Consider the following 24,628-nt stretch of genomic DNA (forward strand, 5'->3'; position numbering starts at 1 on the left):
TTATATATTTTAATATGTACAAGTCAGAATAAGCATGTTGTTTGAGTTTTGACAAATATTGTGTGATTGATGTGATAAACATCAAAAGGCTTTGATTTAATTAAATAAATGTGAACGCTGTATGTTCAAAATAAAAATGGGGTGCTGTTGGCTCACAGTTTCAGAGCATTTCACAAACCAATGAACAGTGTGCATTTATGCCAATTGACTGCTTATAATCTACTGTTGATCAATTACGGTAGTGTTTATTTTATGGTATGTATATTGTACTATGTTAGAGATGGTTGGTAGAGACCATATTTTGTCTCATCTTTTTGAATGAGCAAGTGTAAGTATTAACAGACATTCATTTGTTTAGCATACACTTTATATCCAGATCAACTTGCAAATTATGGAATGAACCAAGCAATTTATTTTAAAGGCAGTATCACTGGAAGTGATAATTCAAGCATTTACTTCAGATATTAAAAAAATCTTTGCTTTCACTTTTTATATCCTTCCCTGTTTTAGTTTGTACTATTCTGGACAATATTTTACAAATAGACATTTCAAAATAAGATTCTGTGTATTTTGGACTTGTTTATATCATTGATATTTTGGTTATACAATCTGCATCTGGCATTTATTTCAACGTTAGCCCATGTGGCTTCTCTTTGGGCCTATCCGTCACAGGAATGAAAGACTAAGAACATCATTTAACACATTTCAGCATACATTTCACTAGTACACATTATCATACCAGCAAAATTAAGTATCAGTCATTTTGCAATTGAATGTATGCCACAGAATGCTCATCTATGTATAAAAAAGCCTGAAATACAATGATTCCTTTTTAGATTCTTTGGGTTAATTCTGTATGGACAAATGGTATTAATTTTATTTAAGCAGGTATTAAAAAAAGGTCTTAATGCTCACATGATAGCAGCTGTCTTGTGTAACACAACTAGTTCTCTATTGTGGTTTAGTTTAGTTATACTTTGTCTTTGGCCTTGCTTTACATACAGCAATGATAATACAAATCGTTCCAATAACACAATCGCCTCTTCTAAGACACTGCAGTCCTAGCCTTTGTTAAAAAGACTTATTGCATGTGGCAAAATGGTTTGTTTATATATTGCTTTAGTTGCCTTCAGTGTCCTATAGCGGCATCCAGATGGCAAGAATTCAAAGGCATAGTTCGGAGGGTGCATTATATCTCCATTTATAGCCAAAGCTTTCCTCTTAACTGCTGTATCACTCAGCTGATGGTTAGGCTCTGTGATTATGCCTGCCATCCTTATGATCCTGTTTAATTTAGCTTTATTTAGACATTATTTATCCAAACCCAGCCATTATATTATACCCTAAAATCCCTTTCAATTAAATTAATAGAAACTCTTTGTAAAACACCTTGGTTAACAGAATTTAATTTCAGTAGCAGTAACTTCAGTAGTAACTTTTGATTTGCTTTACTACAAATAAAGTCCACATTATCAGAGAAATTCAGTTTATGTTTAACCCTTTGATTTTGTTAAGCACTTTGGTCAGCTTGCTGAGATAAATGTGCTATATAAATAAACTTTACTTCCTTATTTACAATCAATCATAGTTCTTAAATGCTTTCGGAAACCAACGTTCTGTTCAGTTCATGGCACAAGTTTACTAAATGTGTGAGCCTGAAAATTTCAGGGAATCTGTTTTCTGGTTATAGAATGCAGTTGTGTATCATTAATAAAGTATTTGTGAATGTAACCATGCTTAACTCTCCTAAACTGAACCGATGACTGTATCCTGCTGCTGTGAGATCATAAGCCTGTATGTTCCACATTAATCAACACTACTCTGTGTTGTCGGGTGTGTTACTGCTTGCCTTCCTGTTTGGCCAGTTGGTTTTAGAGGCTCAGGTTTCAGGCTGCTCCTGGTCTGGCCCTGACTCAGCAGGATACCTGTGGTGGCAGTGCTGCTAAAAGCTAACACTGTTGGCATTCGGCCGATAGGAAAATCAGAAGCCGTGCAATTTATCACAGCCTCTGTTCCTGTGGAGGGAAATTTGCGCCAGTCTCTGCTGCACGACTTCTTTTAAAATGTTTAGTTAGTATTTAGAAATTGAGAATCTTACAGGCATTGCATTTTGCAAATATGAATTATGAATGGGAGCTTATGGTTACCAAAACAGTATCTGGATCCTAGCAAACTCACTTCACATTGTTGCTTCATTGCATCATGCTTTGTTAGGACACAGTAAGTCCACCAGAGGCTAAAAAATGTCTTTTCTATACTATAGGTGGATGGAAATGTCAGCACAATATACTGTCAGAATCTGTGCCTGCTGGCCAAGCTCTTCCTGGACCACAAGACGCTGTACTATGATGTCGAGCCTTTCCTCTTCTATGTGCTCACACAGAATGACAGCAAGGGCTGCCATCTCGTGGGATACTTTTCAAAGGTGAGCTAATCATTACACAAACTTTAAAGTTACTTTTAAGAACTATATTGAACTGTGTATGGTGTTCAGTATGGGTAGTATGTATAATTTTAAACACAATATGATCGTACCTGACAAATATTTTGAAGTGTGTTTGTTACACTTGCTTTAATTTTACAATTTTGTCGTGCTGTTTTTGTCCCCAGGAGAAGCATTGTCAACAAAAGTATAATGTATCCTGCATCATGATTCTTCCACAATATCAGCGCAAGGGCTATGGGCGATTTCTCATCGACTTCAGTAAGCACTCTGCACTATCATTTTTAAAGAGAGATATTTAAGAAATTATTTGGGAATTACACTTCTTTAGATAGTATGTAAGCCTGTTTCCGCCACTAAATAAAAAAATAAGTAATTTTTAACCTCGCAATTCTGACTTTTTTCATTAACATCTCACAATTTTTTTTCTCAGAACTGTAAGATATAAATGCAGTTGTAAAATATAAAAAGTCAGTTGTGGGATATAAACAGTTTTTATTTTTTTCTTGCAATTCTGACTTTTTCTCACAATTTATTTTTCCTCCGAATTGTAAGATATAAACTCGCAATTGCGAGTTATGAAGTCCAGTTCTGTGGAGAAAAAAAGACTGATATATTCACAGAATTGCAAGTTTATATCTTGGATTTCTGACTTTTTGTGAGTTTATATCTCAGAATTCTGAGAAAGAAGTCAGAATTGTGAGATTTTTATTTTTTAGGCAGGGGTGGAAATAGGCTTCTATAATGTCATTAAACACTGAGAATAAACTGTTATGACTCTCTGCAGGTTACCTGCTGTCCAAGAGGGAAGGCCAGCCGGGCTCACCAGAGAAGCCATTGTCAGACCTTGGCCGGCTATCCTACATGGCATATTGGCGTAGTGTGGTGCTGGAGTGCCTACATGAGATCAGAGATCGACAGCTTACCATCCGCAAACTCAGCAAAGTCACTGGCATTTGCCCTCAAGATATCACGGCCACTCTGCTTAATCTGAATATGCTGGAACAGAAAGGGGAACGGTGAGAGAGATGCTCACACACTATAATGGCTGATTTTCATTAATTATACATGTTTTAGTGCTACCATGAAATTCACACTTTTTCAAATAATTGCTGTTTTTTTTTTTACTTTATATTTTTACATATCTCAATTTTCACAAAATAAACAGCTCAACTGTTTTCAGCATTGATGATTATTAAAAAGTATTTCTTGAATACCAAATCGGCATATTAGAATGATTTCTGAAGGATCGTGTGATCCTGAAGACTAGTGTAATGGCTGCTGAAAGTTCACTATATTCACAAATATATTAAAGTAGAAAACAAAATTCTAATGTTTCACCATATTACTCTTATTAATTGTTATATCAAAGGCAGACTTAGTGAACATAAGAAACTTCTTTCCAAAACATTAAGAAATGTTACAGACCCCAAACTTTCAAACAGCCAGTCATTAGAGTCATTTGTTTTTAAATTGAGATTTATACATAATTTGAAATCATCTGAATGAATAATCTTTTCATTTATGTATGGTTTGTTAGGATAAGACAATATTTGGCTATTTGAAAACTATTTGACAATGTGAAATCCAAGAGTGCAAAAAATCTAAATACTGAGAAAATCACGTTTAAAGTTGTCCAAATTAAGTTTATCAATGCATATTACTAATCAAATTACGTGATATATTTTCAAAAATATCTTCATGTATCTTCATTTTACCTACCACGCATAAAAGAAAAAAAAAATATTTTGACCCATACAGTGTATTTTTGGCTATTGCTACAAAAATACCAGTGCTACTCAAGACTGGTTTTGTGGTTTTATGTTTTTAGCAGCCTGTAAAGTGTCCTGAATTTTGGTTTTCCTTTTTTGTTATAGGGTGATTGTCCTGCGACGAGAGAAGCTGGTGGCCTCTCACATGGCCCGACTGAAGGCCAGACCTCGGCTCCTTGAAGTCGATCCAGACTGCTTGCGCTGGACACCTGTTATCGTCACCAACACGGTAGTATCTGAAGGAGAAGGGGATGAGGATGAGGAAGAGGAAGAAGGAGAGGAGGGACCTAAAGATGTAAGCATCATGGCTTTTAAGACTTCAGTTTTTTGTGGTATGCTGTGTTTATAATGTGTACCAGTACATGCCAAAGCTAAATTTCTGTTCTGTTCTATGCGTCTTCTCTAGATCAAACCTAGCCACAAGAGCTCCCCGCTCTCTTGGCATATGAAAGGGGAACGGGAAAAGGAGGAAGAAAAAAAAGGCTTCCCAACATTCCCAAAAAACCAAAGCTCTCCTCCATCCTCTTCTGTTTGCAACAGTGTTCTCAGTCCTGAACGTTCTTCCCTTTTTCTTACGGCTAATGGGGAGCGCAGGGGACCTGGACGCCCTCCCAAAAACTGGTTATGGGGGAAGGTGAAAGATGCACCACGTACAGGACCAGGCCGGCCACGTAAACTAAGGCCCCATGAGGATGAGGAGGATGATGAGGATGATGATGATGATGATGATGATGACGATGACGACATCAACGAAGTGGAGGAGGAAGATGATGAGGAGGAGGAGGATGAAAGAACTGGCATTAATAAGGTGACAACATCACCAGTGCCCTTGGCCTTAGAAAATGAGCCTGATTCCACATCAGCCTGTCCCTTGGAGGCTTCTAGGCACGCTGCAATTTCACAATCACGCAACAGAGGGCGGCCTCCACGGAAAAAGCGTGGCCCAAAACGCAGGCTTAGTGATGAGCCTGAAGATGACCTGCCATCGTTGCCCCACACCACAAGGCTGAGTGAACCCACGCCAGCCTTTATCAGTGAGAGCAGTGAAGATGAGGATGAAGATGATGAGGAAGAGTCAAGGACTCGTTCACCGCCTGTCCTCACCAAGCCCACATTAGGGCTTAAATGCAAGGTATGACACACATCTTAAAAATGTCAGTAAAATCTATGAAGCCTTTTTAGTAGATTGAGTGTAACACCAAAAGACTTTTTCTAGAAAGACCTGGAAATAAAAAAAAAAATGTACATATTGTGGATTATTATAGAATTTTCTTTTCTTTCCTCCCCTTGTAGTCTCAGAAGTCTTTGCGAAAGCGGCGTGTACGTCAGCGCAGCCATCCCCACAGCAGTGTAGTTACAGAGACCATCTCAGAGACAACTGAAGTTCTGGATGAGCCTTTTGTTGATTCTGATGCTGAAAGGCCCATGCCCAGACTAGAGGAGGAAACACCATTTGGCAACCCTCTCCGGCGCTACGCAGCAGCCCGCAAACACATGGGACCTGCCCCAAAAAGCATCAACAGAGGCAATCTGACTGAATCGGAGGAAGACGGTTAGTATAGATAAGAATGACTGCTGTGGTTTTATATGTTCAATCTTAAATCTTTGCAATAGCATGATTAAAATATTTCTTAAAGGACCATTATCTCTTTTCTGTTTAGATCCCACTCCTGTGCTAAAGCCAGTTGCTGTCCTGAGAAGACCTGAACCATCAGAAGCTACACAGAGAACAGGGGCAACAGCTGAGATGCCTGAGGTTCCAGTAAAAAGGAAGAAAGGCTGGCCTAAGGGCAAGAGTCGCAAACCAATCCACTGGAAAAAGCGTCCAGGCAGGAAGCCTGGTAGTGGAGCTGGTCAGACAGCTGACACCAGTCTGGCAGATCCATCCTCAGAGGACCCACCACCCCCAAAGATCAAAATGAAGCCTGGCAGGAAACCTCGCAGCTATTACCTGCAGCGGGCCCAAGAGGAAGTGGCCAGACAGGAGTTTGAGCAAAGCCGATTAGCTCAGCAGCAGCTAGACAATTCAACACTGGAGGACAAAACCTGTAAAAGGACAGCCAGAGCCTTAACATCTGACCTCAGCCCTGAGAAACAGAAAGACTCAGAAGAGGAGGATGATTTCCTTCAGGACTTTAGAGAGCCATCCAAACCCAAAAAGCGAGGTCGGCCTCCAAAAAATGGCAACCTCCCTCCCGCAGTACCCAAACCTCCCCCTGTGTCTGAGCCAGAAGAGGAAGATGAGGAGGAAGACAGACCATGGTCAGTTGAGAAGATCAGCCGTCCGCCTTCTCGTACCATGTCGCAGTCTTCCAGCACCAGAGTCTCTCAGCCAAGAGCAAACACAGACATGGCAGATGCAGAGGATGATGAAGAGCGGGATGATGAAGATTGCGAAAACGGGGGTAATCGGAGAACAGCAGCAACACCAGGCTCAGGAAGCCGGCGTAGTGATGATCATGATGCCGACGACGAAGGGGACGGTCGTCTCGAAGAGAAAAGTGACACCAGTAGTAGCAGTAAAAGGAGAAAGGGCCCAGACTCTGAGGATGATGTGGAGGAGCAAGAGGATGAAGAAGAGGAGGAACCATCATCACCTGCTCACTCACCCCCTGTAAAAGAAGAACCCCAGAGCAGTGAGGGTTTTTTAGACATACAGACAAACGTGGCACGGGATTATGTCAGCAAACAGGAAGAAGTTGAAGATGAAGAGGAGGATGCAGAGGAAGTGCAGGAGGTGAAGACTAGCTCTGCTGATACGGATGAACGCCGTCGACGAGAACAGGAGGAATCCGCAGCGGCTGCAGCAGCTGTAGAGACAGTAACCGCCATCGCAGTGCCTTCTGAGTCTGAACCACTGGACATGCAGCCTTTACACGTCGAGGATAAGACTGTGCTCATGATGGGGGCTGAGCACTCACACCAGCATCCTGACTTCAAAGACGACCTGAGCCACCAGCAACACACGCATCACCACAGTAGTGAGCTAGATCTGGAAACGGTGCAAGCTGTCCAGTCACTTACGCAAGGTGAGGCCCAGGAGGAGGATGCAGAATCCCACGGAGCCTACCAAGACTGCGAAGAGACTCTGGCTGCCTGCCGAACCCTCCAGAGCTACAGTCACGGTGAGGGAGAGGAGGAAACAATGGCCCTGGTGGAAGATTGTGGAGCCTCCCAGCACAGTCCCATGCCTAATCCACCGATGCCTACATTACCGAACCAGTCTGTCCGTTCAGTCAACAGCCCAGGAATGACTCCTGGTCCTATGGACCCTGGACCAGGAGTTCCTGGTCCTACAGGATCTGGAGGGGGAACAGGTGGAGGGTATACCCAAATAACCCCTGAACATCCCAGCTCTTTATCAGCTCCCTCACTGCAAAACATGGAGACCTCCCCCATGATGGATGTGCCCTCTGTTTCTGACCATTCACAACAAGTGGTGGACAGTGGATTTAGTGACCTGGGCAGCATCGAGAGCACCACCGAAAACTATGACAATCCGAGCAGCTATGACTCAACGATGGGTGGTGGAGGTAATGGAGGAGGGAATGGGAGTAATGGAGGTGGCATGTCTGCAGCTGCTGCAGCAGCGGTAGCAGCTTCCTCCTCTTCATCTTCGTCCTCTAGTTCAGCTACACCGTCGTCGACATCTTCGCAAGGCAACAGCTGCTCCTTCGTCTCGACTCCTGGGATGACGTCCTCCAGCACAGGGGTTGGCTCTCAGATCACCATGGGTAGCTGTAGCCTTATCCAGCAAGCAGGTCCTGGACCAGCAAACGGAGCTGGTGCTAACAGCGGTAGTGTCGTCCCACAGCCTCCTCCCCCACCTCCTCCCCCTTCTGCTAGCACTCCAAGTTGTGGAATAAAGTCTCCGCAAGGCTGTGTCATCGAAAGGCCGCCAAGTGCCAGCCAGCAGCAACAGAAGAAGGTCTCGCAACCAAGTCAACAACAGCAAAACCCTCAACCGCAGCCTCCGCCCTCTGCTCCGCCACCCCCTCCACCTCAACAGCAAGCACTCTCACAGTGCAGTATGGGGAATGGCTTCGCTTCCACACCCATGATCATGGAGATTCCTGAAAGCGCGGGCAGCGGTGGAGGAGGTCGGAGTTTGTATGACCGCATGGGTCAGGACTTTGGTGCTGGTGGCTACAGTCAACACTCTGCTTCTTTTAGTTTAGCCAAACTCCAGCAGCTCACCAACACCATCATGGACCCCCACGCCATGTCCTATTCACATTCGGCTGCGGTCACCTCATACGCAACAAGCGTTTCGTTATCTAACCCAGGCTTAGCGCAGCTGGCTTCTTCTCCACATCCACCTTTGCCCCAGGCTCAGCCCACTATGACCCCACCTCCCAATTTGAGTTCAGGCTCAATGAATCTTGGTTCCCCTTTGATCCAGTGCAACATGACAGGCCCTAACATTGGACTAGCTCCCCCTCCCCATACACAGCGGTTGCAAGGCCAGATGGCCACAGTCAAAGGCCACATTTCAATTCGGTCCAAAGCCTCTCAAATTCCTACGGGCTCCCCTCACCAGCAGCAGTTATACAGTCGTAGCTCCGGGGCTGTGACCATGCAAGGCTCCCCACGCACTCTAGCGGTGCAGCGTGGCATGATGACAAACCTCATGCCCACACCTGCCGCCTACAACTCTATGAACATGAATCCACTCAATGCTGCCATGTCAGCTGGCTACCGCATGCCGCAGCCCATGATGAACAGCGGGTACCACAGTAACCCGCCCTATATGAACCAGCCAGCCCAGTACCCCACCATGCAGATGCAAATGGGCATGATGGGCGGGCAGGCTTACCCACAGCAGCCTATGCAGCCCAATCATCATGGCAACATGATGTACACGGGCCCCTCACACCACAGCTACGCTGGCGTCCCCAAACAGTCGCCTTACATGAGCAGATGAGCAGCAGAGAACGAGCAGAGAGAGACGTTCCATGCTGGACTCTGCATCTCTGTACTTTATCCATTTGTATCCACCCTCCAAAAAGGCAACAAGATAAGTGAGCTTGGTGGAGGAAGAGGACATAGAGACTGCGACGATTTCTTTTCCTTTCTAAATATGTTGTCGTCAAGCTCTGTTCCTTTTAGGTTCATTTCCCACTTGCTGGAGATGATGGGCTGATCATGGGAGATGATCTAATGGACCTTTATCGTGGCAAGTGTCATGCTCCCACAGACCCTGTCTGCCGTGGTTGTACCAACAGGGGTTGGTCCACCGAAATGTCCATCCGTGAGACAGAAGGGGCGAAGCATCAAAGCAGCTACAGGGGAAGTGGACCTAACTTTTCAAACTGAGAAACGAATACATTTACGTTGTTATTGAACATACATTGAATCATGCACACAATCGTTCAATTGACATAGGAAGCCTTACCTAAAAAGAGACAAAATAATTGTAGATGGACTATTTTTGTTTTCTTTTTTATTATATTATTATTATTTACTTTATTTTTTAATATGTTCTCTTTTTTTCAATGACTGTTGAAATGCTTGTGTTTCAGTCTGACCTTCTCATGCTTTGTGTGTGGCTGTTCTGGACAAAGTGATTCACGCTCGCTCGCTCGCTCATACACTCACTCATGAACACGTTCACTCATGAACACAGAGCTCTATAGACACTCGAGAGCTTAAGTGGAGGCCCTTCTAGTCCGAGGTATCTGTAAATCTGTCTTCCCAGTACGGAATCGTGTGGTAAGAGCCCAAATGGACGTCTGACTCCATAGACTGGACTAAACGGAAGTCCTTTGAAACTAGTTAATGTAAATATTCTGGTACTACCTGGTTCACAGCACAGACTCAACCCAGTACACACACTTTCACAAACACTCCACAGATGTCACTAGAGGGTGCCGCAGTCTATCGTGGGAAGGTCTTTAATTTCAAAAGTGCAGCGTCCACGTAACGTGGTGGGTAAAAAGGGTTTAACCACGCGGGAGCTCATCCAGTGATGTAAACAATGCCTCCTAAAGAAGGCCTTACTGTGACACCAGTAAGTAGCGCTCCTCCTATTCCAGCTGATCATGCGGTAGTGATGTTAGCTGTTAGCCACGAGAGGGAGTTGTACAAATAAGTGAATCCGTGTCTGCAATGCACACGCGGACAAACGAACACTCATACCCAGGATAAAGGTTAAAGTGCATGATGTCCTGAGATGGTTACTGTTTTAGGACAACGGGCAGAGAATTTCTTAATGTTCCAGTATTCATTGTCAATATGAGGAATCTTTCTCAAAGACCTGACGTTTCATATATTATTTGTGCGCTTTTGTTTTTCTGAATTTTATCAGACTGGGCAGCTTTCTTTTATGACAAGCTGACTCTTTTTGACTTTAGAAGACTTATTGTAGAGAAAATGTTTTTTCTAAAATATAAAAAAAGAAATTCTGACATGGATATTGGTACTGTCATTTTTTTCACTTCTGTTTCAGGAAAAAAAAACAATGCATATTTTTTAGCTCGACTCTTGGGGTAATATTATTAAGAAATTCAAAACTAAAAAAAATTACAACTCACTTTTAGTGAATTTAAGATGCCTTTAACCTTTCCATTCCATCTCATCTCTAGAGTTTTCTATCTTTGTGTAGTATATTAATGCTATTTTAAAACAAAAGGAAAAAACAGATATCTAAAGGTCACTTAGCGTTATTTTCTTTTCCTCTTGGTTATTGTGTGTGTATAGGACAACTTCCTTACATCTATGAGGCATGTAAAAATGAGCTTCAGTATATTTCTGTCTGTTTATATTGCTTACCTTTTCGTATACTTTGTAATTGTACATGGTGAGTTGTAAGCTAAGAGAGAGCCTGGTAGCCGGAGAAAGAGAGAGAGCCAAGCTGGGGCGCTCGGTGACGGTCGCAAGCGTCCACCTTCCACTCCTCTCTGTTTTGTCCTTGTATTTCCATTTATTCGTTTCTTTCTTTTTTTTTCTTAGCAAGTACTTTCAAAGAACTCTGTACATTTTAACATGAAACAAAAATAAATTATGTTGAGCCATTTCACTGGTTATTGTATTTCTTGAAAAGTAACATATTCTAGAAGTCATTCCCCTCTATCATCTCAAAGCCAATATATGGATGGGGAAACCTGTAACTGAACATTAACTTGAGTTTAACTGGAAAGACACTTTTTAGATATTTGATAAACATTTTGTAACTGTAAAACTGTTACACACACAAAATTCATGTATATGCTACTAAACTAACTTTTTACCCCCATTAAATTAACCCTGTGATTTTTCCATCAGATCAAAACTGGCTAATCTTTACAATGCTTCTTATGAGGTAATGGGAGTTTTGTAAATGAGTAAAAACTGATCTCTTATTTAAGTGTAATAGCTGAAAAAAAGGGTTTTGAATGGTTTTGTCATTCCACAAAATAGTTTTTCTTTCCCCCCATTTTTTAAGTGGATTTCTTGAAGATTCTGAACATCAGACACTTTTATATGTTGTTAAATTGCATTAATATATATGTATATGTATATGTGACCCTGGACCACAAAACCAGTCTTAAGTCGCTGGGGTATATTTGTAGCAATAGCCAAAAATGCATGGTATAGGTTAAAATTATTGATTTTTCTTTTATGTCAAAAATCATTAGGAAATTAAGTAAAGATCATGTTCCATTAAGATTTTTTGTAAAATTCCTACTGTAAACCTATCAAAATGTAATTTTTGATTAGTAATATGCATTGTTAAGAACTTAATTTGGAGAACTTTAAAGGTGATTTTCTCAGTATTTTGATTTTTTTGCACCCTTAGATTTCAGATTTTCAAATAGATGCATCTCAGCCAAATATTGTCCTATCCTAACAAACCATACATCAATAGAAAGCTTATTTATTGAGCTTTCATATGATGTATATATCTCAGTTTTGTAAAATGTAACCTTATGACTGGTTTTGTGGTCCAGGGTCACATATGTGTATATATATATATACACATACACACACACACACACACACACACACACACACACACACACGTTTGTTTTTGTGAATTGTGGGGACATTCCATAGACGTAATGGTTTTTATACTGTACAAACGATATTTGCTATCACCCTACACCTAAACCTAGCCCTCACAGGAGATTGTGCATATCTTTACATTCGCAAAAAAGCGTATTCTGTATGATTTATAAGCCTTTTGAAAAGTGGGGACATGGGTAATGTCCTCATAAGTCACCCTCTCCTTGTAATACCTATGTCATACCCATGTTATTACACCAATTTGTGTCCTGATATGTCACAAAAACAAACACACACACATTATTGTGTGTTTACATATTAATAGTAATAATAATTTAAAAATGTGTGTATAAAATATATGAATTACATATATTTTATTATTGGATACAATTGTAACCATGCTGACCTTATTTATTTATTTATTGACAGTATTTTCTGTATCCATCATTGGTTATCTTCCATAACATTGAAATATGCTACTTATTATCAGAGATTTTTAATTGGAGAATCACTAAAATGTACATTATTTTAACAAGTAGCTGTTATAATGATAACAGAGTTGGTGCATAACCAAAAGTCTTTTAAATAAAAAAATTAAAATTACTCTTATTAATAGTATATAAACATTATCTATACAGTCTATAAATTTAAAATTGTTAATATATGTAAGCAATCTATGTAAACTAAATACAAGACAAGACTACAGACTAAAATCGTAAATGTTTTTGTTGATGTGCAAAGAAAATAACAGTATAAGTTCGTGTCAGCTTGTCTTTGTTTACCGCATAAGGGAAACATGCGTTAGTTTTGACCTATATGTAATTCACATAAAAGTAACGTACTAAGTTTATTATAGCAACAAGCTACCTTGAGCCAATGCAACAAAGCTGTGCAGTGACGTTTATTGGTCACTATCCAATGAACTTCGAGTATTGTAGTCCCATCGCTTCCGCACTATATACCAATTATATGTGGAGTGGGCGGGCACACGTACAAAACGTAGCCAGCCATTGGTCAGAGCGAATGACAATCATGCATTTTCTGTTCCCAAAATAACGGAGAAGGAAGCGACATTTCTGGTTCTGTCTAATATTAAAAAATCCTGGCAGGTGGCAGAAAAAAAACAGAGATCGTGAGTATAAATTTATATTTACAATATGAGCATTTACACCAAAGGAAAAGAAACGACAGGTGAAAATGCGGAATGAATGAACCGTTTTAATCTGTAGCTTGTCACAAGACAGTCCTGTGATGCGAGAGGGGAGGAGAAAATATTAACATGATGATGATGTGATACTGCTAACAACCAAACCAACTCGTTCCTGTCTCTTCATCCGAGCTGGCTGCTCGTTTCAAAAGCTATTCTTCTCTCCGGTAACCAGATAGGGATGTAGAATAACAAATGAGCTCAGACAGAGGCCTATCGGTTACCCGTGAAGATGCTGGCAGGTTGCGGCTCTGTTATTGCCTGAACGATTCAAGACCAAGTAGGCTTCAGATCTAAATTAATCAGCATGTGCGTTTTAGAAACCTAATAATTCTCTGATTTTGTTTTGCACATTTTCTTACTTTGTCCTTCCAGCTGCCAAGATGATACACAGCCTTTTCCTGGTTAACGCATCGGGGGACATCTTTCTGGAGAAGCACTGGAAAAGTGTGGTCAGCAGATCCGTCTGCGATTACTTTTTCGAGGCCCTGGAACGCGCCACGGAACCGGAGAACGTTCCTCCGGTCATCCCGACCCCGCATCACTACCTCATTAACGTGCTCCGCCATCGCATCTACTTCGTGGCCGTCATTCAGAGCGAAGTGCCTCCTCTGTTTGTCATCGAGTTCCTCCATCGTGTGGTGGACACATTTCAGGTTTGATATACTTTATAATTTACCATGGTGTAGTGTCAGGTAATAACACCCTTTGCTTTGATATTTACCATAGTGGACAAAAAGTAAATGGCTGTGTTACTTGAAATGTACTATGTCCAAAAAATAAATAAATAAGATTGAATGAATAAAGTAGTGACATGGTTTTTAGTCTTTACCTTGTGTACTCCAAGGTAATTTAATTATTACTATGGTAAATGTATAAAATAACAGGGTATTGCTATGGTGCCTTGTCCAAAACACGTATTGTCATTGTATGGTACTTATACAGGATTCGTACTGTACAGCCAAACCTAAATTTATTCAGACACCTTCATAATTTCTCACATTATTACAGTTTATTTGCTGTGATGGTAATAAAATATGACCCAAACCCAAGAGTTAAACTGTTCATCTTAATAATCACAAATGAATTACAGTCAAACCAAAATTTATTCAAACACCTTCAAAATTTCTCACGTTACAGTTTTTTCGCTATAGTTTATAAAATGGTAATAACATATAACAAGAACTCAAGAGCTGAACTGTGTCAGAACAAACTCATCTTGATAATGTCAGATAACTTTGGTAGAAAGGTATGTAAAAAAAAAAACATGGTCTGGTCAAAGTGTTTTATCAATTTTACTGATAGTCCACTGTATGAATAATTTTTGGGTATATGCGTCACAGTTTACTTTATTTTGCTGTCCTCACTTGCATAAATTATCCATAGTGTCCTGCACCCACTAATAAAAAATATCTAAATTATGTGTAGTGTCTGAATAATTTTTGGTTTGACTGTATGACCGTACCACAGTGCTTTAATATAATATATAGTAAGGTGTTTTTTTTTTATTTATTTTTTTTTATTAAATGGAACAGGTCTACACAGTAATTATATGTCATAGTATAAGTCATTGTACTGAATGAATACTTAAGCATTTACTGTATATTGTACTCTAGGGAGCTTAAAAGAATACCATGGTATTAAAATGCTCTTATTCTCATCAAGGCTGCATTTATTTTATTTAAATACAGTAAAAGCAGTAATATTATGAAACATTATTATAATTGAAAATAATTTTCTGTTATTTGTCCTAAAATGTTAAGGATCTTCACAATTAAAATTTTCTATTTCAAAATATTCTAATATATATATATATATATATATATATATGTATATATGTTTATTTAATTCATATATAATTCATCCCTGTGATGGCCAAGTAATACTGTTTTGATGCCAAAAGAAATATTTCTTATTATTATCAATGTTATATTCATATAAATGAATGAATTATATTCATATAAATGAATAAATGTAAATGTAATGTTGAAAACAATTATGCTGCTTACATATTTTTCTGGTAATTGTGAAACATTTTTCAGGATTATTTGATGAATAGAAAGTTATAAAGATACACATTTATATATATATATATATATATATATATATATATATATATATAATGTATATGTATAATTTTTTTTTTTCTTTTCTTTTTTTTTTTTACAGTATAAATGTCTTTACCATCACTAAACAGTAGTTTGTACACTACCAGTCTAGTAGTCTCTTCTGCTCACCAAGCCTGTATTTATTTGATCCAAAGTACAGCAAAACAGTAACATTTTGAAATATTTGTATTATTTAAAATAACTGTTTTCTATTTGAATATATTTAAAAATGTAATTTATTCCTGTGATGTCAAAGCTGAATTTTTAGCATCATTACTCCAGTCACATGATCCTTCAGAAATCATTCTGATCAAAAATAAATAAATTATACTGATACCAAACTTCTGGTATAGTGTATAATGTTACAAAAGCTTTTTTATTTCAGATAAAATCTTTGGATCTTTCTATTCATCAAAGAATCCTGACACTGTTTTAAATATTGATGATAGTAATAATAATGATGATAAACAATTTTCTTGAACAGCAAAATACCATATTAGTATGATTTCTGAAGGATCATGTAACACTAAAGACTGGAGTAATTATGCTGAAAAATTGGCTTTGATCACAGAAATAAATTACATTTTAAAATATATTCAAATAGAAGACAGTTATTTTAAATAGTAAAATATTGCAACATTTTTGCTGTACTTTGGATTAAATAAAGGCAGGCTTGGTGAGCAGAAGAGACGTCTTTAAAAAAACACACAAAAAATCTTACTTTTCGAAAACTTTTGACTAGTAATGTATGTACAAAATATTATCATATTACCATGATTTATTGCCTAAAAACTAATACCATGATACTTTAATAAGCTAATTTATTTAATAAAAAAATTACGACTTTATTACAGTAGAATAACAACATGCAGTTAACGGTAAAGGTGTTTGCACTACTGACCAGTGTTTTCATATTTAAGATAATACATTAAAATAATATGGTAAGACACTCCAATTTGCAATATCATGCAGCAAAATGAGCTGTTTTGTACAGCTAAAAATAGCTGGATGTGAATGAGACCAGAAGCCAGACCCATAAAATCGTCTGCAGTTATGGGAAAAATTATGTGGATACAAGTATAAAACATGCACTGTATGCAAGTATATAATGTACGTCATAGTATTTTTGTAAGGACTTTAGTAACACTGTGTGATAAAAATAATTAAAGAAAATGACAAAAAGATTAGCCACTGTAATATAATGTTTTATAAAACCGTAGTATTATGGTACTTACATGAATTACCACGGTGCATTACATGAACTCCTGATCTGTTTTATTTAATCATTTATATTAATGCATTACTGAATTAAATATGAAGCATTACCTTGCAGTGCTCCCATTTCAAAGCATTATTTCAGAAAACGCTCAATTATCGTGTTATATTTTTCCCCCTCAGGACTATTTTGGAGTTTGCACAGAGGCAGCTATTAAAGACAATGTTGTTGTGGTCTATGAGCTGCTGGAGGAGATGCTGGATAATGGCTTCCCTCTGGCCACCGAATCAAACATCCTAAAAGAGCTCATTAAACCTCCTACCATCCTGCGCACAGTGGTGAACACCATCACAGGTATTCTATGTTAGTTTGTTGTGTATTAAATGTCTGTCAGGTTGTGAATCCGTAATAATAATTTATTCCCTTTGTTATCTGTGCACAGGAAGTACTAATGTTGGCGAGCAGCTTCCTACAGGTCAGCTGTCAGTGGTACCGTGGCGCCGCACAGGTGTCAAATATACCAATAATGAAGCTTATTTTGATGTGGTGGAAGAAATCGATGCTATCATTGACAAATCAGGTAAATCTTCTTCATTTATCTGGTAGTAACTTCAAGGCGACATCGGATGCAAAATTCACTTTGACATGGTGTTTACATGTACAGTTGAGGTCAAAAGTTTGCATACACCTTGTTAATTATTTTATAAAAAATTAGAGGGATCATACAAAATGCATGTTGGTTTTTTTATTTAGTACTGACCTGAATAAGATATTTCACAAAAAAGGCGTTTACATATAGTCCACAAGAGAAATACTAGTTGAATTTATAAAAATTACCCTATTCAAAAGTTTACATACGCTTGATTCTTAATACTGTTACCTGCCTGAATGATCCACAGCTTTTTTTTTTGTTTAGTGATAGTTGTTCATGAGTCCCTTGTTTGTCCTGAAGAGTTAAACTGCCCACTGTTCTTCAGAAAATCCTTCAGATCCTACAAATTCTTATATATTTCAGCATTTTTGTATATTTGAACCCTTTCCAACAATGACTGTATGATGTTGAAATTCGTCTTTTCACACTAAGGACAACTAAGAGACTCATATGTGCAACTATTACAGAAGGTTCAAACGCTCACTGATGCTTCAGAAGGAAACACAATCCATTAAGAGCTGTAAAAAATGAAAATCTGTAAATTTAACTTGTTGTTGTCTTTTATCTTCTGTAGCTTCTAAAAGGCAGTACTAAATATAAATATGATATTTAGGCAAAATAAAAAAAAAGGTACACATCTTTATCCTGTTCAAAAGTTTACACTCCCCGGCTCTGAATGCATTGTTTTTCTTTCTGAAACATCAGTGAGCATTTGAACCTTCTGTAATATATAGTCCCTCAGTTGTCCTCAGTGTGACAAGATGGATTTCAAAATCGTACAGTCATTGTTGGAAAGGGTTCAAATACACAAAAATGCTGAAAAATCACAGAATTTGTGGGACCTGAAGGATTTTTCTGAAGAACAGCGGCCAATTTAACTTCAGGACAAACAAGGGACTCATGAACAACTATCACTAAACAAAAAAACACAGCTGTGGATCATTTGGGTAACAACACAGTATTAGGAATCAAGTGTATGTAAACTTTTGAACCGGTCATTTTTATAAATTCGACAACAATGCTTCTTATCCAATTCAGGTGTTTTATAGTTGGATGTAAAAGTGAACATAAGAGTCTTCATTTTTTTCGTGACATCAGAGTCACTGAGAACACAGTGGATTAGTTTTGTGTTTGATGGTAACACCCCACTGAATACTCAAAAAAACAGAAGAGAGGGGTGGGGTGAGCAGTAGCTCATTATCATTTAAAGACACATGCACCGAAATGGGTTGCTATGAACAGAGCTGTTTTTGACAAGGTAAAAAGGGTGTTGTTTTACACAAACATTGAGGAATTTTAACAAAAGTTTGTTACAGACGGACGGACAGACCCTTAAGAATCATACCAATTTGTGGAAAATGGGAATCCGATGTCTTCTTTAAAGATATAACCATAAAATGCAAATGTCTTTTCTTTCTAATCACTAACCTATGAATCTGTACATCATTTATACATTTCTTTCCCCATAAGGTTCTACGATCACGGCAGAGATTCAGGGAGTGATAGACGCCTGTGTGAAACTTACTGGAATGCCTGATCTCACCTTGTCATTTATGGTAAATCTAGCCAACTTTTCTAAATAGACAATGTTTTGTTGATATTTTGAAGATTTAAACAACTGATATCCCAAAGAGTCTTCAGCTGAACATGTGATCTGACCAAGATACTTCAATACTCGTGCACTCTGTAATATTTTGCTTGTGTTGCTTTTGCAGAAAAGTTGTCTTAACATTGGAAATGGCTATTAATTTCTTTATAAGTAGAATATTTTTAATTTTACATTTATGCATTTAGCAGAATTTGCATTACGCATTAAAAAATGGAAAAATTACGAACTGTGCTAAGTTTTAATTTGTAATAAATTATGTATTACTGTGTACTAACTGACCCATACTTTAATCTTCTTCTTTATATTTTATTCCTGCATCTTTCATTCTGCAGAACCCTCGACTCCTGGATGATGTCAGCTTCCACCCCTGTGTTCGGTTCAAGCGTTGGGAGGCCGAGCGAATTCTGTCCTTCATCCCACCAGACGGCAACTTCCGCCTCCTGTCTTACCACGTCAGCTCTCAGAAGTAAGAACCTCCTAACATATTAGCTATAAACTCAGGATTCGTAACTCATAGTGGGGAAAACAGCAAAAATAGTCTCTATTAGATAATCACAGTATTGGAAAGAATCCCTTACTAATATTGCAAAATTCACTTTGACATTTTGACAATATTGCAGTGTCACGTGATCCTTCAGAAATCATTCTAATAAACCAATTTAGTGCTGTAGTAACCAATTTTATTGTCAGTGTCGGAAATGGTTGTGCTGCTTTATATTGTTGTGTGAACTGTGAAGTGTTGTCTGTTGAATATATTACCGTATTTTGTCTTTACTGTCACTTTTGATCAATTTCATGCGTCCTTGATCCAAAAAAGTACTAAGTTAAAAAAATAATGTTGTTCATGTTATTTTGCATTTCAATGGACAGTTACACCTGTGATTTAAATCCTTTATTGCTGTGTTCTTCAGCCTGGTGGCCATCCCGGTGTATGTAAAGCATAACATCAGCTTCAGAGAGGGCAGTTCTCAGGGTCGCTTTGAGCTCACCCTCGGCCCAAAGCAGACTATGGGTAAGGCGGTGGAATCAGTCCTGGTGAGCAGTCAGCTGCCCCGTGGTGTCCTCAACGCCAACCTCAACCCCTCACAGGGCACTTACACTTTTGACCCTGTCACCAAGGTAAATAAGCTTTTAATGTTTTCTATATTCATTGTTCTTTATGTGTTGCTGATGTTCAACTGAGAACAGACTTATTTGGATTGGATTTTTTTTATTTGTACAGTGTTTAAAAATTGTGATAATTAACCTTGCATAAAGGTTTGAATTTTATTTTCATGTGTAAAGCTAGGTTCTATGTGATCAGTGGATAATAAGTAATTCAGTGATAACAAAAGTTAAATCCAGAAATAGCAGGTCATAATAATTGACCAGACTTTTTTTTTCTACCTTTTGATTGCAATACACAGCAAAATATAATATGCTATTAGTACTCACATTAATGTTGAAATGAATTATTTGCAGCTTTTGTCATGGGATGTGGGTAAGATCAACCCTCAGAAACTGCCTAGTTTAAAAGGATCTATGAGTCTCCAGGCTGGAGCCTCCAAACCTGATGAAAACCCAACCATCAATATCCAGTTCAAGATTCAGCAGCTGGCCATTTCAGGTACCATTGATCAGTGGTTTCTTAACTGATTTGGAGGTATAGTGGTGATCCATGATAGTAGAATAACAAAAATTACATATATATTACACTTTTAATAACATTTCAGTGCACAATAGCCACAGCCATATCACCCTGCAGCCCAAGATCGGTTGCTCACTGAAGCTAAGCAGGGCTGAGGCTGGTCAGTACCTGGATGGGAGACCTCCTGGGAAAAATAGGTTGCTGTTGGAAGAGGTGTTAGTGAGGCCAGCAGGGGGTGCTCACCCTGTGGTCTATGTGGGTCCTAATGCCCCAGTATAGTGATGGGGACACTATACTGTAAAAAGCACCTTCCTTCGGATGAGACGTTAAACCGAGGTCCTGACTCTCTGTGGTCACAAAAAATCCCATGGCATTACTCGTAAAGAGTATGGGTGTAACCCCGGTGTCCTGGCCAAATTCCCTCTACTGGCCCTAGTCAATCATGGCCTCCTAATAATCCCCTTTCATTGGATTGGCTATATCACTCTCTCCTCTCCACCTGTAGCTGGTGTGTGGTGAGCACACTGGCGCCGTTGTACTGTGGCTGCCGTCGCATCATCCAAGTGGATGCTGCACGCTGGTGGTGGTTGAAGAGAGATCCCCAATAAGATTGTAAAGCGCTTTGGGTGTACGGAAATACACAATGAAAGCGCTATACAAATGCATCATTCATTCAATAGTTCTCAAACAGCAATAGTTATGTATTACACGTAAAAAAAAATGCTTAGGCTTGGTTTTGGTAATTACTTAATTATGCACTGTAGAATTTGCTGCATAGGATATAAAATATATTGCTTTCAAATATATAATTAGTCTATTACAACATCATATTTGTTTCAGGTACCCTAGAGACTTTCTTCTGTTAAAATTAATTGGAACAGAAATTCTCACAGTTGACCTTCAGTCAGTAAACTTAATCTCCCACAGGGATGTAATAAGCAAAATCCTGCATGTGAATGAGCAGCTAAGAACATTTATGACAATTGCATTATGTGGCCAGGAGATGGAGCTGTTTTGATTCAGACACAGATGGTTTGAGCATGTTACATGGCACTGTAGAAAGGAGCATTTCAAGCTTACATTGACTGGTCATTGATTTAGTGCTTTAGCAGTCACAACTTTCCCCCAAAGACTGTGTCGTGCCAAATACGTACCTGTTTTCCAACTGACATGTTTGCTTTTTGCTTTCTGCTTTCTCACCCAACAGGTCTGAAAGTAAACAGGTTGGACATGTATGGCGAGAAGTACAAACCTTTCAAAGGCATCAAATACATGACCAAGGCTGGCAAATTTCAAGTCCGAACCTAGACGACCTCGTTCTTCTTACATTCCATAATTAAATCAGTTGGTTTTCGAAGAAAAGAGAGGGAATGAGTTTGAGTAACTACATGTGCTTTCAGGATCAATTCAGGAAAATGTATGATAAGACTGTCAGCCATTAATGGGAGCATATGACTTCCAAAGAGGCAAAGTTGTTATTAACACTATCAAAATGTGCTTTTACAGGTCAACCCAAGTACAAGCGACAATAACTACGTTTCCGATCCTCATTGTCTTGTTTAAACTAAGTTAAACTCCGATCCCACTTCATACCTTTACTTTCTTGTCAGTTTTTTAACTCTCTCCTTCTCATTTTTACATGAGATTGAACTGCACTGTTATGTATTGATCTATGCTTTCCTCCTCCTCTAAGCGAGGCGATAGGTGATTCATTTCTGCATTGCAGAACAATAATCTTATTTTACCATTACAGACTGACTTGGCCTCCGTCCCAAATGATTTTGTGCAAAGTAAACCATTTTTCAAATGGTTTAACACTGAATGTTTTCTTTGTTTACTGTAGTATTTTTGACAGTATGCATCTCTTTTGTTTTAATGTTATTGAAATGTGTTTCTTATACTATTTATTGCCTATCTAACCATAATCAAACTATTTAAAGCATAACTGACCATAACAATCCGTATTAATGCTATACATGATTCTTGACCGTTCAATGTCTCGTTTTACGTTGAATGCAAAATGCATTAAAAAAGACTTGATACGCAGTACTTGCATCCATCCAGCCATTTAAAGTGGAGTTTTAGTGATTCAATTATGGTCAATTTGCTTATGGATACTGTTTAAGTAGGAAATATTGTTTTGTTTTGTTTTGTTTTGTTTGTTTTTAGCTTGTATTGATGATGTTTTCTTTCCTCAGTACTGTTTTTCAGACAAATACAACTGTTTACAGTGCTATGAAATAAAAAAAAAAATACACAAAATGCCTAGTGTTTAGCAGCATGCTTCTCTTAAACTGATTAACATGTGTATTGTGTGTATAATATATAGAGGTTAACTTGTCACCATGTGGTAAAGATGGTTTAGTATGGTTAGCAACGCTATACACGATACGCTTCCTTGCTTGACTCAAGTCCTGTTCAATTGACATCAAGTCATCGCGATGACGCAATTTTAACCCCCTCGGTCCACGACACTCTCTGAACTCCATTCCGCAACTTACTTCAGTCTCTCGCGGCCTCGCCTTCCTCCTCCTCATCGTCTTTTAACTCTAAAACTTCCCTGGAGTACATAGGCGAGACATAGAGGAAAGTTAAAGGGTCTGTCCCATAATGAAACAGCAACTGTTTTTTCCTCCTCGTGTAATTCGCCGTGTCACGTCTTGACTGTAGCAGTTTTTTAACCCGTGCAGCAAGTTAAATTTTCATGTTTCTCTCATCTGCACTGCATTTTAAGAAACATAATGACGTTTTAGTCATTCTAGTCATGTGGAACTGTATATGTATATGTAATGATTTTAAGTAAACCACAATTTTAATCTAAATGGGATTTGACAAGACGAACAAGGAAGGTGTACATCGCTTGGTAAGTCCTTCCTGTATATTATTTCTTAACATTTGATAACTTGTTTGTAATATACTGTTGGCAAAAAAGTTATAAATGTGCAGATTTACTAGAAGTAAAGTTGTGTATTCTCTTGTGTAAGTTTTTGAATTCCTAATGAGGTGATTAGTGCAATACACATCGATTACTGATAACTGAATTATGCGATGACAAGGATTAGAACTATTAATGTAACAACACCAGGATGCATTCGAACGGTCGTTGTTACAATGTATCGAATGCGTTACAAATGCAACATTCCAAATGTTTAGAACGTTTATATTTTGTTTCTTTTTAAGAATTCGCGCCCGGCAGCGCTGTAACACGCGCCCCGGGGTGTTGTTTTCTTTATGCAGAGGGGGGGCCTTGCTGATGTGTCGTTTTTCTCACCCTTTCAAGGAAAACTGTCACTTGTTTGTCAACATAGATCGGAAAAGCTAATACAAGCGTGTATGTCCCGCGGTTTAAACGATCATCGCAGGTTTTTACAACTTTTCCTCAGCTCTCCATTTTTGCCGCCAGTTAAAGCGCCCGGCTGAGCGAGGAGCCACGTGCTCAAGTCTCAGAGCGTGTGCGTGCGACACACTTGACTGGGCTGTTTTTTTTATATGTTGGCCATTTAACGATAATGCAGGATTGCTTAGAAGACGACGACAGGGTCTTAATACGTTTCGTTTGGCCCTTCTGACAGAGTTCAGACTGATTTATTAGCTCTGCCATTTACTTGTCATTTAAAAGATCGGTCGCTACTAGCAAAGTAACCATTAAATGTAACAGCAACTTATTACTTAGTTAGCAACTTATAAATGAGCTATACAGAGTTGAAATTACTATGTTACTACCATCCTTCTGTAACAGTAGTTATGAGAGTAAAGATTATAAAAGATATATGGGACAAAAAATTCCACATGTAAGTATAACTTCACGCCTGTCCAATTTGTGATGAGGTTAATAGACGTTAAAAGACAACTAGTTTCATTTAAATTTGCAGGTTTTGTTCTTTGATTTGATATATAATCTCCAGTCAGACTTTCATCTAAAGTTACAAGTTAAAAGCTTGACTCGTAATTATTTCCAGTTTAGTTACTTCTGCTGGACTCACAAAAGACTGCACAAGATAGGACAGTAGT

General features: G+C 38.6%; 2 protein-coding genes across 3 annotated transcripts in view; both read left to right on the forward strand.

Annotated features, from left to right (window-relative positions):
* kat6a (K(lysine) acetyltransferase 6A) overlaps window positions 1-11,233 on the forward strand; it is a 34,645-nt gene extending 23,412 nt beyond the window's left edge. Inside the window, exons 10-16 of the mRNA XM_073840637.1 lie at window positions 2,264-2,425; window positions 2,611-2,704; window positions 3,231-3,462; window positions 4,321-4,510; window positions 4,622-5,347; window positions 5,509-5,767; window positions 5,877-11,233. Coding sequence (XP_073696738.1) covers window positions 2,264-2,425; window positions 2,611-2,704; window positions 3,231-3,462; window positions 4,321-4,510; window positions 4,622-5,347; window positions 5,509-5,767; window positions 5,877-9,139 — 4,926 coding nt within the window. The 3' untranslated portion in view covers window positions 9,140-11,233. The remainder of the gene's footprint in view (window positions 1-2,263; window positions 2,426-2,610; window positions 2,705-3,230; window positions 3,463-4,320; window positions 4,511-4,621; window positions 5,348-5,508; window positions 5,768-5,876) is intronic.
* A 1,984-nt stretch (window positions 11,234-13,217) lies between these two features.
* ap3m2 (adaptor related protein complex 3 subunit mu 2) lies at window positions 13,218-22,869 on the forward strand. 2 transcript variants are annotated; one of them, XM_073840578.1, is made up of 9 exons: window positions 13,218-13,330; window positions 13,781-14,061; window positions 16,912-17,083; window positions 17,172-17,309; window positions 18,852-18,937; window positions 19,323-19,456; window positions 19,902-20,109; window positions 20,452-20,596; window positions 21,825-22,869. In XM_073840578.1, the coding sequence occupies exons 2-9, from the start codon at window positions 13,789-13,791 to the stop codon at window positions 21,923-21,925; spliced, it is 1,257 nt and encodes a 418-aa protein (XP_073696679.1). In that variant the 5' UTR covers window positions 13,218-13,330; window positions 13,781-13,788; the 3' UTR covers window positions 21,926-22,869. The 2 variants fall into 2 exon arrangements, with proteins under 2 accessions (XP_073696679.1, XP_073696678.1); XM_073840577.1 differs by lacking the exon at window positions 13,218-13,330 and adding an exon at window positions 13,359-13,685.
* The last annotated feature ends 1,759 nt before the right edge of the window (window positions 22,870-24,628 follow it).

This window comes from Garra rufa, chromosome 5 (genome assembly GCF_049309525.1).
Source record: "Garra rufa chromosome 5, GarRuf1.0, whole genome shotgun sequence".
NCBI lineage: Eukaryota > Metazoa > Chordata > Actinopteri > Cypriniformes > Cyprinidae > Garra > Garra rufa.

Bases quoted from the DNA above. Each gene is read 5' to 3' on its own strand.
- ap3m2 (XM_073840577.1), top strand. From the start codon at position 13,601: ATGAGCTCAGACAGAGGCCTATCGGTTACCCGTGAAGATGCTGGCAGG. The intron at 13,686-13,780 runs GTAGGCTTCAGA...TTGTCCTTCCAG, and splicing joins CCTGAACGATTCAAGACCAA to CTGCCAAGATGATACACAGC. The intron at 20,597-21,824 runs GTACCATTGATC...CTCACCCAACAG, and splicing joins TCAGCAGCTGGCCATTTCAG to GTCTGAAAGTAAACAGGTTG.